The sequence below is a fragment of the Chroicocephalus ridibundus genome, chromosome 6 (assembly GCF_963924245.1).
Source record: "Chroicocephalus ridibundus chromosome 6, bChrRid1.1, whole genome shotgun sequence".
Lineage (NCBI taxonomy): Eukaryota > Metazoa > Chordata > Aves > Charadriiformes > Laridae > Chroicocephalus > Chroicocephalus ridibundus.
The window spans coordinates 42,496,160-42,510,379 of NC_086289.1; the positions used below are offsets into that span (position 1 = coordinate 42,496,160).

The window sequence follows — 14,220 nt, forward strand, 5'->3', positions numbered from 1 at the left end:
ACTGAGTACACTTTTTCTAAGCACATAATTAATGCATTTTAAAACCTTTCTTTGATCTTCTTTTGTGATTATGCAGACAAATTTGAGCAGAATAATTCTCATATACTTTGTTTCTCAAAACCGTGGTATTTATTTGACTAGATGTAATTGTGAGAAAAACACTACAGCTATGGCTAAAACAATTCTCTGGGTGCTGAAACTAAGTAGTATTTCAAGTATCAAAAAATAATATAAAAATATTCTAAATATTAAATATACACATACTGGCTCTTCTTTGGTGCGCTGACAGCAGGCAGTTTGACTGCTACTCATGGCTAGAATTGAGTACTTTGTGGCTAGGGAGAAATTTGCAAAAAAAAAAAGAAAAAACATTTAGCCATTTCTGCTTCTTTCAAAAAGTAATATATATTTGTAATTTCACAGAGTATTATAGGGTTGGAACTGTATAATTTCACTGGGAAAATATGGCTTTTTATACTTCAGAATTATTATTAAATGCTTTAGCAGACGGTGAATGTTTTGGGTGGAAACTGAGTATGACAGATAAATTTATGTATCTGTGATCCAAAAAATCCTTCATACTTTTAACAAATAACAAGCATCAACAGCAAAATTATTTGTGACCAGAAAACGAAACCTCACCCAGCTAGACATATTTACAGATACTGTCACTGAAAGAAAGCTCAAGGAAGGAAATAACACACCGAATAAAACTTCACAGTTCCCTGGCTAAATCACGTGGTAGACTGAAAAAGCAGCAGAAAGCGGTGCAAAAACAATCCCACAAAGAAACTGTGAGCTAGAAAAACACAAAGGCCTGTCAGCTCAGTAGGCAGAAGACGAGCAGCATCGGTGGCCAAGAACTGGGGACAGACTGGGACACCACGTGGCAGCCGGGAAGGCGCTGCTGACCTGGTGGGCATGGTCAGCAGGAGAGAATTCTGGCGTTACCCCAATGCACCCTCAAGGCAATACGACTTTAGGAGAAGTTTGGGGTTTTTTTATTAATGTGCACTAGCACAATGCAAAAATGCAGATCAGCTATTAAAAAAGTAAAATTATGGGGTTTTTTTCTGTCAAAGTTGACTGGTACAAAACACAGATGAAGCCCAGGAAAATTCAAATGCTCTTTCTCGTCTAACATCATTTCTCAGTGTGGTCAGTGAAGTTTGCAGGGAGATCAGAGGTATAGACTTCATGCAGTACTAAGACTGTTAGCTGCTCTTGTCTAACCACACTGCACAAATATCCATAAAAAAACTACTGCGTTGAGAGCCCGCACTTGCTCTGCCCCATCTTCCACCTTTCTGCTTTCTCTCCCTCTACCTTTGTGCTTTTCCAACTCCCTTACCGCATTTCTTAGTCTTACTTTTCACTTTTCAGATTAACTTCTATACAACATTTCACTCACCGAAATAATCAGTTAACAAAGGCACGTAAGAGTCACCACTGAGCTTGGATAAAATCGAATAAATGAAACAGCTTGGACTGAAGATGCTACCACCTTCCCTCCACTGTGTCAAGCTACCTACAAAGTGACTCGAGTTTCACAGTACATACCCTTGTTTCATAATTGAAAAGTTAACAGAGGACTACCAATTTGAGTTCCGTTTGCTTTATTTAAAGCAAAACCAAATATTGCAGGATCTAAGTACAGTGAGGAGCGTGACTGTTTCATAAATCTGAATAAACAGAAACCCGGGTCATATAGGCCTAATTCTGCACATCTCACTCATACAGGGACCCTCACTGAAGACACCATTGTGAACCGGAGACTACCTGTACAAGTAAGAATTACATATAGCATACTTTAATTTCTAGGATTAAGGTTTATTTTTTGTTGGCCACCGGCAAGATCAAGAACTTACCTTAAAAATTCAAAAGCTGAGCAAAGTTCCATGATTTTAGCCATCTTTTTTAGTGCTTCGGCCAGTCTATAAATCAGATCCACAAAGAATTGTCCTTCCTCAGATTTAAAGCGTTTCTGGAAGCCACGTGAATGGAAGCAATCTCATACCCTTATCATCTGACATAGCAATACGCCTAGGCTTGCATCGGATTTTAAAAGTTACATTTTAGGTTTGTTATGTTTGAATTTGATGGCTAAAATAAAGGACAAGGAAGGGAAATTCTTCTTAACTGCTAACCTAACTCATCCTTAGAAAGACAAAGGTTTTGCAGAGCTATCTATACTGGTAAAACCGTACCAGGCAAGCCTCCTCCATGGAGATGAAACTCTCCTCCACATGTAGAGTTAAACCACCTTTCCAAACCATGTAAAACACACCAGGAAAGCATCTTTTCTTCAGAAGTTTCTGGATGGTTCCAAGTGATGTTGTACAGGGCCCTGTAGCACAACCACAGCTATGCCAGCACTGGAGAGGACCTTTTCCTGCCCAGGTGTTGCTGTGCAATGAAACTTTGCATTGGGGTCTTAGTCTAATGATTTTGTACCACCGTATTTTTTAAAGCTGGCTTCAAGTTTTCAGCTCATTAATATGTCATTTTTACGATTTATTTCTAGCTAACACTCACCCAGCCTTTGGTGGCTTCCTCATTTTTCAGCCAAGTCACTCAAGTAGCTGCGGAAGGACCCTGCAAAGCCCGTTTTCTAGTCAGCAGCCCGAGGTTACGAGACAGCCTGCTCCTTGCTTCTAGGCTTTTAATCAGCAGAAGTCAATCTGGGAACTTGCAACACTTCTAAATCAGTTTTACCCTCTGCACTTCCGAAAGCACTTGTGGTAAAGAGAAAGACTGCCACGGGAAACCCAATCTGGTCTGGAGAGGAAGCCACCAGCGCCGCACCACAAACTGGCGTGCGCTGGAGACAAATGACGCATCGAGAGAGCTCTGGCTCCGTAAAGTTTAATGTCCACAAAGAAGTCAGGCTGCATTCTGCTGATGGTCACTTGCCCTTCCTGTCTACCCGTAAGTGCTGGTTAAAGTTATCTCCAAAGGGGCCAATTTGGTGAAAAACAGGAAGAACCTGGGACATCATAAGAAACCTCACCGTTGGCTGTCCTATCATTTTGAGCAGAGCAGCAGCTCTGGTAGTTACAAACCCTGACAGAAAACAGCAAGTTATTTTACTAACAAAATATATGCCCTCCTTCAAGTTTTTTGGCCAATTTCAACTTTTATGTTACTAATATAAAAGCAGTCGAGGTTTCTCACAAAGCTATAAATAGTACACTCTGGCTAAGCACAGTCAGTACTTTAGAATTCTTTCAAATGATTCTTTTTCTTAGATGTGATCCAACACAAACTTTAGACAAAGTTCTGAACCAAAGCAAAAACACTAGTAATTGTTACAAGCTGCATAAAAAACCCCAAACTATAGCTGTAGTGTGCAAATACCTTCCAGAAAGAACAACTACCGGACAGAACGTAGAACAAGATTGAAATACAAGAAATCATGATTTAACAACTGTTTATCATACTTGTATAGCTTATATTCAGACAGCACCATTTCATCAGGTACTGGTGTTAAAATGACCCCCCCCATCTATCAATTTAAACAACAATATTTTTGTTTACATATAAATCCTTCATTTAACAAATGTCTCAGATTTCAATTAAGACTCGTAACAAAACATAAAACTGGAACTCCTCGGTCTTACAGTCTTTAACGTACAGAGCACATCCTCATATTCTTAAATCAAACAGTCTCAAAGGTGCTGTTGCAGTAGTGTCTATACAAGCAGCATGATAACAATTGTATGACATAGAACACGACCAAATGAGGCACCTAACGCTGAAAATAGAACTGAAAGGTTATGATTTTTAGAAAAAGCACTGCTGAATCTGCAAATTATACAAGCTACCCGGTAGTTTCATAACGTTAAATAACTGTAACCCAATTTAGACTTCACTTTCTAAATATATTACTAGAGTTACTTCACAAATAACATAACTAAAAGCCGAGCTATCAAGTAGGTGGCAAATGCTCTAACTCTTGTCCATCCATTTATGTTCAGGAGATTCCAGACTTCCACACAGTTATTTCCAATTTAAATCATTAAAAGCGGACAACTGCATTCCCTGTATTGCTAACACAACCTGCTCATCAAAATAGCACTCACACTACCGACCACCGGCTTTATGCAGCTATTAAAAAATTGTGATATTCCCCACAAAGCGGTGGTAACATTACAGGACCCACTCCACATTCTTTGACGTCCAAGTGAAACGTTTGGTTCACCAAAGAGGTGAAGCACTGAACCCACCACACATTAGACCAGCTCTGGAATCCAGGGGACCGCTACCTGGTGCCTCGCATGCCAGGTGAGCGGCTGAAGCAGCAGCGTTTTCCCCGGGATTCAGAACAGCTCCCCCCTGACAGGAACCGTGGGGTCTCCACTTCCCACCAAACAGGACATTAGGTGGCGAGGGCTCGGAAACGCACGCTTAGTCCTCGGGCAAAAGGGATGGACAAATGCGTGGAAGGGTGCATGCAAGAAGGTGAGATACCTCCAGGCAAGAGGCGGTGTAGCCTTTGGCTAAAGCCCTGGAAACCCACGGGTTCTTGCGTGAGATACCTCCACGCTTGTACCAGGCAGCCTGCCACCCATGCAAAGCCCACCTCTCATTAATCAAAGGATAATGGCACTAGCAAACAGGCAGCTCCGAAATTCCCAAGGCCTGCCCCTGGGTTCAGGGTGACAAGCTGTCCGCCTCTATATTTATTAAATCCACTTAGTAAAGTGCAACAATTTGGAATCCTTATTGCAACTTGCAAAACCAACAACAAATCTAAACCACACATACACAAAACCCAAATGCATTCTGGTTGAACTCTAAAAATAATGAACCCATCAGCATCTTGTTCGTTTAAGACAGATGCATTCCATTCTGTGCAAGTAGCAGTGTTAAACTGGGACCTCCTATGGAAGACCATTAAAAAAGAGAAGTGGCCCTCAATGGCAACTTCAGAAGGAAGGGAACTTTTTCTCCTTCTCATCTGTGGAAGGAATCTGCACAGAGAGGATGATGAAGGCACTCCAAACTTCACAAAAAAAAAACCCTTTAGCTATTTAAAAAGCCAAAAGCAAATTTAAGGCCTGTAACTCATTGGTTGACACAATGACACGAGGATGTTTTTGGTATACGTGGATGGCCAGAAAATGATAAAGCAAAGTTCTGGTGCTGTCCAAATTCAGAGGGGGAAAGGCACTGCAAAAATAAAATAGAGAAAATACTTATGGAATTAAGCTAAAAGAGGCAAATAAGCTCTTTTGTAAGTATCTAGTATTCTAAGCAATCTCTGTTAGTACCTAAACAACACTCAATCTTGTGACAACTGAACTAGGTTTTAAAAGGACTAAGAACACCTTGAAGTATGCTGTGGGGATATTCGTTATAACTACCTGGTGAATATTCTTCCTGCGGGATATAACCTCAGGAAAAGGCAGATTCAATTATTGTATACTGTGCCTTGGCACATTCAGGTAGAAGACCTAACTTCTTGAATTAAAGCTTCCAAGTTAATTACACGGACACCCACTTCCCATCCCACCTGTCTCCATTTCCCAGAGGACCTCCCTGCTCAAATGGAAGGTGACTCCCCCCCCCCCCAATGTCAATGCTAAGCAAGACCGAGCCATTGCCCTAAAACATGCTCTTTTAAAAGTTGCAAGCGACCATTCTTGCAACTTGTAGTAGGACAGTCTTCCGAGCAGGGATCGTGTCCAGGGCCAAGTATCAACGCAGCAAAATACTGGTACCAGACCTGGACGTCTTACAAAGGAACATGGAAACTCAATTATTTCAACAGAAACTCGGTGGAACCTGGAAGAATAAAACCTGAAGTCACCACCTACGCAACCCCGCAGAAATAAAACAGCAGCAGATGCTGGTGTGTGAGGAGGGAGCCCAGCAGCCCGGTACAAGACGCGGGGTTCCATACAGAAATTCTCCTCCTGCGCGGGGGGCAGGGGCTGGCTTCGGGAGGAGCGGGCGCGGAGCATGGCCGGCCGCCACCGGCAGCGCTTCCAGCGCCGCAGCTGCCCGGTTACGCCACATTAGACACGGAAGGTATAGAAATAAAACACGAGCGCAGCCGGCCGAGCCGATGCGGCTTCCCGCGGGGGAGGCTGGGGGCGCCGAGCCCCGCGGGGGGTCCCGATGTCGGCTCCGCTCCAGAGGCTCCCACCATCGCCCCGCTCCGCCAGCCCCGGGGAACGGCAGGGGCCGGCCCGGGCAGCGCCCGCGCTTCCCCAGCGGGGAACAGCGCGGCTCCTCGGCCCGAAGAGCCGCGATCGAACCTGGGGACCGGCGGGGGAAGGCGGCCCGGCGGCCGGTACTCACCCCGCCCGGCGGAGCCTAGGGATCCGGGGCGGGCGGCGGCGCCGGGGCTCCGACCCCGCGCGGGGAGCGCCCTGCTCCCCTCTCCCGTGCACCGGCACCCGCCGCCGCCGCCCGCCCCGCGCTCCTCCGCCCGGCGGACGGCGCCGTTCCCCGCCGCTCCGCTCCGCTCTGTTCCCCCCCCGCCGGCGGCGCGGGGGGCGGCGCCGGGCCGCGCCCCTCCTCCCCTCCGCCCCTCGGCGCCGGCAGCGCGGAGGGCTGGGCTGGGCCGCGCCGCGCCGCTCGCTGCAGCGCTCGGCTCCGCTCTGCTCCGCCGTCGGGCAGGGAGAGGAGAGCCAGAGAGGAAAGGGACGGGACCGCCGCGCCCAGCCCCGCCGCCCGCCGCCCGGCCCGTGCCCCGCCGCCCGCCCCGCTCGTCCCCACCGCCGCCCGCGCGAAGATGGCCGGCTGGCAGAGCTACGTGGACAACCTGATGTGCGATGGCTGCTGCCAGGAGGCCGCCATTGTGGGCTACTGCGACGCCAAGTACGTCTGGGCAGCCACGGCCGGCGGCATCTTCCAGAGCATCACGGTGAGGGCGGCGGCGGGGCGGGAGCGAGGAAGGGCGAGCCCGCCTGCGGCGGCGGCCCAGCCCCGCGGGAGCGCGGCGGGGCGAGGCGAGACGGGGGCACCTTGCGGGGCGGCGGTGGCGGGGGGAGTGGGGCAAGGCCGGCCGCGCCGCCTTTTTGTCTGCGGGATCGGAGATGGGGGGGGGAGGCCCTTCCCGCCGGCGGGGGCGGCGGCACGGCCCGATGCGGCGGGGCCCGCCCGTGGGGCCGCCGGTGCCGCCGCGCGGGGGCCGGCGGGGCTTGCGTAGAGCCGCCCGCGCCCGGGCCCGGCGCTGCGGCGAGGCTTACGTGCGCGGCGTAGGAGGCGTTCGTGAATGCCCACCTCGCCGCTGGCTCCATGTTTTTCACCGCCAAGATGGCGCACTGCCATTGATTCCTCCCTCCCTCCTTCCTTCCCCCCCACCCCCCCGCCCCTGCTCGTCCTTCGCCCCCGCCGCGCCCCGCGCCCGCCGCCCGCCCGTTGGTGCGGGCCCTGCGCCGCCCTCGCATCGGGGCCGTGCGGGGCGGGCGGCGCGCTGCGGCGCGGCCTGCCCCGGCCGACCCGCCGGCCAGCGCCGCGCCCCGCCCCGGGCGCGGCGGGGCCCGCTCCCGCTGCCGGGGCAGAGCAGGGGCCGGGTAGGGCCCGCGGCGGGCGGGCGGGCGGTGGCCGCGCGGCGCCGGGCCGTGATTGTGGCGGCCAGGCCCGCCGTGACGCTGCACTTTGAGGCGGCCGGGCCCGCCGCCCCCCCCGCCCCCCCGCCGCCTCAGCGGGCCGCGCTCCCGCCCGGGCCCTGCCGCTCCCCCTCCAGCGGCGGGGGGTGGTGGCGCGGCCCCGCGCCCGCCCGCCGCCACGGGGCCGGTCCCGCCGCCGCCACTGCGGCGCTGCCGGCAGCGCGGGCGGGCGCGGAGCGGAGGGGGCCGGCTGCCGCAGAGCGCGGCTGGGCCGCGGCGGGCGGGAGCGGCCCCCGGCGCTGCGGGGGCGGCTCCGGCAGGGCCGAGCCGGTTCCCCGCCGGGCCGGTCCCGAACGGCCGCCTCCGAGCCGGCGCCCTCGGCCGCCCGGATGGGCGAACCCTGCGCCTGACCGGCCTCGGCCGTGCGGGGCTTCCCTCATGGAGGGCTGGGAGCCGAGGAGCGCGGCGGTCCCGCTGCTGGCAGCGGCGATAAACCGGTGCAGTATAAACCGTGGCTAACAAAGCCCTGTGTTGTGGAGCACTTCCTGGTGGGGGCACGGGGAAACTTACCGTCTGATCCTTTCAAGGCGAGACAGAGAAATTAAGCAATAAAACGCTGCCGTGCTAACTCTGGGCTTTTTTCTTTGACAGCCAGTAGAAATAGATATGATTGTAGGAAAAGACCGAGAGGGTTTCTTCACCAATGGTCTGACCCTTGGTGCAAAGAAGTGCTCTGTGATCAGAGATAGCCTGTATGTCGATGGTGACTGCACAATGGACATCAGGACAAAGAGTCAAGGTGGTGAGCCGACATACAATGTTGCTGTAGGCAGAGCTGGCCGAGGTAAGCATGATCTTCTTCACTTTCAGATCACTGAATTAAGAATGTGACCGTAAGCATAGACTCCAGCTATTAAGAAAACCAGGCTCCTGTATTTAATGTCTAATTTCAGGATGTGGCGTGAGGGGGGTGGGTGCCCGTGGCCTGGATGACTAGATTTCTGCCTAGGACTTTGCACTTGTCCCTGTTCCCCACCTGCGATCACAGCTGGGCACTAGGCTGTGAAACGGTTAAACACCTCTCTGACAAGCAGGAAAGAGCAGACTATGGTTTGACGTAAGCTGGCCAAGTATACGATAACTTGGTATCTAAAGCTCACAGTAGGACGCCGCAGGGATCTATTAATGATTGGTAGCGAAACTAGCTTTTTCTTTGTAAACTTCTCAATGGAAAGTTTATTCTGCAAAGATGTGCATTCTTTGTATGAGCTGCCCCTACTTGCCTTTTAACAAGTTCTATGCTAACTCTTCTTGCACTTCCTATTGAGCTCTCTGAAGTCTGTCTTCAGGCAAAAAGCCCGTCCAGTTTGGTATCACTGAGAAGCTTGCTTTATGCTAGTACGCCTACTCCTTGTGCTCCTCATCTAACTCCTAGTAAAACCTATTATGGGGAAGGCACTAGGTTTGGATATAAAAAACATGCCTCAAAACACTGGCTATGAGTGGCATGCCTCACGTTCAAAATATTTGGCCTAGCATTTTTTGGCTGGCTGTGGAACAAATTGGTGAGCAACAGCCTTTTGCTTATAAGTATAAAAGCAAAACCAGACTAAAGTATGTGCATAGGCTAAGGCCATGTGGCAGTGATACAGGAAGAACGTTTGCAGCACTGAAGTGAAACAAGCAGAGTTCTGACTTCGCTGCACATTGTGAAATGCCAGCGAGAACTGTCTGTCTTGGGCTTTTTATGAGCAAATTGCTATGGAGATGTACAGTCACCTGTAGGTAGGCTGACTGCAGTATTTCCAATCACAGTATTCCTAGCTTGGGAAACAATTGCTGTGCTTGTGGAAGCACAGCACTTATTGTGTCTGTGTACCTGCTGGTGACCTCTGCTGGCAAGTCGCGAGTGGTGTGCACCGGTTGAGGAGCCTTACGACGGTCTCGTTCCCGAGACAGTTGGGACACTCCCCCAAAACTGTGGGAACAGAGAGAGGGTCAGCATTAAAACCTTCCCTGCGTTTTGTCGTATGCAAAAAGCATGTTCCACAGTTGTTATTTTTGCATGAGAAGTCTTAGTCCAAGTCTGACCCCGTGGGTTGTTCTGTTAGTATCGAGACAGTTACTCTGGTTCTTACACCAGTAGCGACCACAACAGATAAGAATACAAGAATATTCCCTCTTCTCCTCTTCAGAGTCACAGTTCTTCTTCTGCATATACTGCTACTTTTGTTCCTGACGACACTTCATATCCCCCCCCTCCTTGTTTTTTCAAGATGCAGCCAGGGTTTCCTGGCTGGGTGATGACGGGTGCTGCTGATGGTGGAGAGGCACGGTGACGCTTTTCTGATATAGTCGGTGGCATTTTTCTTAGCAGTGAATTCTTATGACTTACGTAGTTGTGTAAAACCCCTGAGGATAACTCATGCCTTCTCCCAGCCCTGTCTACATCTGTATTTTTACAAAACTCCTGTTAAACTAGCTTAATACCCAAATACTAAATCTTGAATTTGAGTGTGTTTATTGCACTGCCTAAAACTTGCATTATTTCCTTGTCTAACACACTCTTTTTAAAACTTTTTTCTTTTCTCTTTCAGTCTTGGTCTTTGTAATGGGCAAAGAAGGGGTCCATGGAGGCGGATTGAATAAGAAGGCATACTCAATGGCAAAATACTTGAGAGACTCTGGGTTCTAGTTGCTAGGCAGACCGTTAAGTATTAGGGGAAGATTGCTATTAAACTTTCCTGGCGGTGAGCTTTAAACCTTACATTCTGGAAACTTTATTAGCAATGCAGGGTGATGGGGTATGAACCTGTGTCTCCTTTGTATCCCTTTGTTGGTGGGGAAAGGTGTTTTTTTGGTTTTTTTTTTCTTTAATTCTGTTCATTTCTGTTTTGTTTCCTTGTGTACTCCAGCATTGGTTATAGTCATGGGAAAGGAAGGTGTCCATGGAGGGACACTCAACAAGAAAGCATATGAACTGGCTTTATACCTGAGGAGGTCTGACGTCTAAGCAGCCTCTCCCCATCCACCTAGCAACTGTCTTCACCACCACCCAGTTGTGTTCAGTGCTACCAGACTGTAGATGGTAGTTTGTGTTTTTTATTTACCCATTTCCTAATGTCATAATTCCAGTTACCCTTTGTTCATTTATATGTTAACCACTGTATGTAACCAAGTCCCACATCTGGCACCATTACTGCACCACAAAGATGATATGCATGATACCTTGAAAAACTCTTGGGAGGGGAATACGCCAAGTGTAGGCTTTGCTTTGTCTTAGCAATTAGTGTGATATTGACAACTAAAACAACTTAAATACTAAACAAGGTGCCGATTGTACAATCTAATTTGATCAATGCCTCTTCAGCACTTTGAGCAATGACACAGCTCACTAGTCTTCCTTTCATAGAGCATGGTTGGGAGGAAAAAAGTGCATGCATATCTTTACTTCTGTCCCTCTTTTTTTTTTTTTTTTTTAAATCCACGTTTGTTTGCTTACACCCATTTTTATAGTGCCTGGTTTGTTTAACCAATTTGCCACTCAAAAGCTATTAATGTTACGTTAGTTTTGTCGTTGCACTTCACTGTAGGCTGAAGTTTTATTTTTTCTTCACGATGTCTGAAGCTTGTACTGCTTAACAAGTGCAATCACAAAACTATGAAAGGGTACAGATGCACTTCCTCCCATGACCTTAAAACCACCATCCCGAATGAATCCCCAGCAACATTCCATCATTGCAATAGCTCAGGCACTTTTTTTTTTCTTTTTTTTTTTTTTTTTTTTTTTTTTCAAAATGCCAGCTCCTGTTCTGTAGTTGAATTGTAAAAGGCTGCCATTATGGACATTAGATATCCCAACATAACCATCTGGAGTGTGTCTGGTTTCAGTTTTTCATAGGACCAATTTTAATTTGCAGCTTGGGGGTCGTGGGTTTCTTGTTTGTTTGTTTTTGTTTTTTTAATATGAAACTGCAATGTCATTGTGGAAAACTGCCACCTTCAGCTACACTGGGAGCTCTGACTGACTCCAGTCTTTCTGCCAGATCACTTACTGGTAAAGAGTTTTGCTGCTCTGAAGCCACTGTTTGGATGAAGGTCGGTAGTTTGAAAGCTAAACTGTCAAAATTATGCCATTTCAAATTTAAAAAAAAAAATCTTCATTTGGCCTGTCACACCCTTGCTGCAGAAATCATGGAGTGAACTGCCTTGTGCACGAGTCATCTGAAATGTCTGTAACCAAACTCTCAGTTCAGGCACGGTACTAACCTGTATGTCCATTTAAAGAGAACTGCAGAACTCTGTATACAAAAGAATAAATGGGAGATGGTATTGGTTGGAATAACTGACTTGGCTGTCTTGTGATGAATTTTTTAATATGTATTCTGTGCCATACTATTGTTAAAAAAAAAAAAATGAACTGTTGCTATTGTGAGATGGATTTTAACTGACTACGAGGGTTTCTTTCGAATGGCACTACTTTAGGGACATTCTAGTATTTGCTTCTATTGTTGGGCCTTGTGGATAATGTACAGATTTAAACAAATTCTTGTTGCTGATTTGTCCATTTCTTTCCCTGCACTTTGTTACATCTGGGATACAGTCTAACTCATCTGATTTAATATGCATTTCAAAAAATGCCATAACTATTAAAAACACCTTGTTTACAGACAGATGAAATAAATTTATTCCAACCAAACAAAATTAGACTGCTGGTAATTATTTCCCCCTCCCCCCCACCAGGACTCCTCCGAGGCCCCTCTCCAGTGCATGTCTACCTGCACCAACACAGGGGGAAGCGCAGCTGTCACTTTTGTGAGGCAGCTCTAGGGTGAGGATATAACTTTAATCAAAGGCCAGGCACTCTTTGGGGTAGATCTCAATTAGGAGATGATTTCTTGTCACTGAACTCTGTTTATCCAACTCCATGGAGAGAGGGGGGATCCCTTGTTGCGTGAATAGCTGGTACGCAAACCCCAGCAGAAGCTAGAGGAGACCTTTGCCACACAATCTGTTCCTTGGGGGGAGAACATGCTCTCCTCAAAAAGCAGTGGGAGAGATCTAAGGTCTCTGTTACCGCAGCAGAATTCTACGTGGCTTTTGGTACTTCTGCCACCCAAGAACTCTGAAAACAGGCCCTGTGACAGGGCAGCACTGGTGAGATGTGACAGTGACCAGTGGGGAAAAAGAGAAAAGCCCAAACCGCAGGAGGTTTATCTTTAGCTCAGGCTGTGCTTTTCTGTGTCCTGACAGCGGCAGCTCTGTGCTGCCTGGGCTTTACCATTAAAATGCCTTTGTTCTCCCTGACCTTCCCCTGTGCATCTTCATCTCCAGGGTACATGTCACACCCGCTCCTCTCCTGGGCTTGCCACTGGCTGCTGGGGTGACAAAAACCTCTACACACCAAGTGTTTACCTGCTCTGACTATTTGGGTTGCTCAGTGTCTGAACCGTGTCTCCCAGCCCTCGGTGCTAAAGTCAGAACAGACCAGAACAAGCCCCTGGCCCCAAGCAAGTTTAGTACAGAGGATGCAAACCTCTCGCTTCCTCCACCAAACCACATTTGTGAATCTGTGTTTTGCTCCATGTCTACACCCAATTTAAAACCGCGCTCACATTCTGACTGCAGGGTTTGAGTTGGGGGTGAAGGTGGGGTGGGGGCTGTTCCCGTGCCAGCAGCTTTTCTGTAATGAGGCTGTAGCCTGAGGTGGCAGCTCGGAGGCAGCAACAGCCACCAGCACTGCACAAGTATTTTTCATCCCGTTCCTTCCTGCCCAATTCCCCTCTCCTGAGCAGAGGGTGGCCGTATGTCACCTGCATGCTTTTTCTTGGTAAGCGTTAGATGTTCCTCAAATTACTTTTTCAAATGCATTTATTGTTGAATTTCCACAGCAGAATGGTGTCTGTGCACCTGATTTGCTAGGGTTTACCAAAAATACCTTTCTTGAACAACCTGGACTCCCAACAAATTTTAGATTTGACTCCCATTTATAGATTAAGAGACAATTTAAATACAAAGGCTTATTTTCCTATGCTAAAGGTTTGAAAACTAAATTGTGACCTAGATAGATTAGAAATGTGCGGTTTTTTTCCCTTGAAAAAAGTTACTAGAAGAAACGCAGCAAAACACTTTGTCTCAGACTTCACAAAGTTCCATGCGAGTAACTGATTTTAACTGCTGAATCCAGGTCCTGTGCAGTACCACGTACTCCCGTCCTCCTCCTGCCCTGGCCGGATGGCACCGCTCAGTGTCCCCCTGCCAGCCCGCGCTGTGTCATTCCAACAGCTCCAGCCACCCTCCGGGCACAGAGCGGAGGCAGCTGTACCACCCCTTGCACTTTTACCATTCTGGATGTAGTAAGACGACCATTTTATAAAAACGCTGTTGGATTCCTCATACGCTTTCAAAGTGCGGCATCTTTCCTTATGTCAGCAGTTCCCAACCATAAGGAAGCAAAGCACTGGCCCCACCCCACCCCTTTTTTCTTTTTTTTTTATTTGTAGCATTTTTTCTTATTCAAGGCTTGGATGAAAGAACAGAACTGACATTAGTCTTTTAGAAATAGATGAGGAGAAAGGAGTAGGAAACCTGTGCAAACTAAGAGCAATACAGAAAAGAGGCAGAATTGCTCCAAAGGGTGTGTTTTTTAAGGGTAGTT

General features: G+C 48.4%; 1 protein-coding gene and 1 long non-coding RNA gene across 19 annotated transcripts in view; one reads left to right on the forward strand and one right to left on the reverse strand.

Moving 5' to 3' along the window:
• Nucleotides 1–6,488, reverse strand: part of LOC134518019 (uncharacterized) — a 96,658-nt gene extending 90,170 nt beyond the window's left edge. For 7 of the 17 annotated variants that reach the window (XR_010071828.1, XR_010071826.1, XR_010071818.1 and 4 more), the window contains exon 1: nt 6,307–6,484. This is a non-coding gene — a long non-coding RNA (uncharacterized LOC134518019). Of the gene's footprint in view, nt 1–6,306 lie in introns of all 17 variants that reach the window. The other 10 variants (XR_010071822.1, XR_010071827.1, XR_010071821.1 and 7 more) reach the window with 2 other exon arrangements.
• Nucleotides 6,489–6,553: 65 nt separating this feature from the next.
• On the forward strand, nt 6,554–11,360 carry PFN2 (profilin 2). Of its 2 annotated transcripts, none has more exons than XM_063340205.1 (3): nt 6,554–6,874; nt 8,214–8,406; nt 10,478–11,360. In XM_063340205.1, the coding sequence occupies exons 1-3, from the start codon at nt 6,743–6,745 to the stop codon at nt 10,573–10,575; spliced, it is 423 nt and encodes a 140-aa protein (XP_063196275.1). In that variant the 5' UTR covers nt 6,554–6,742; the 3' UTR covers nt 10,576–11,360. The 2 variants fall into 2 exon arrangements, with proteins under 2 accessions (XP_063196275.1, XP_063196274.1); XM_063340204.1 differs by lacking the exon at nt 10,478–11,360 and adding an exon at nt 10,160–10,402 and having other exon boundaries at nt 6,559–6,874.
• Nucleotides 11,361–14,220: the final 2,860 nt, after the last annotated feature.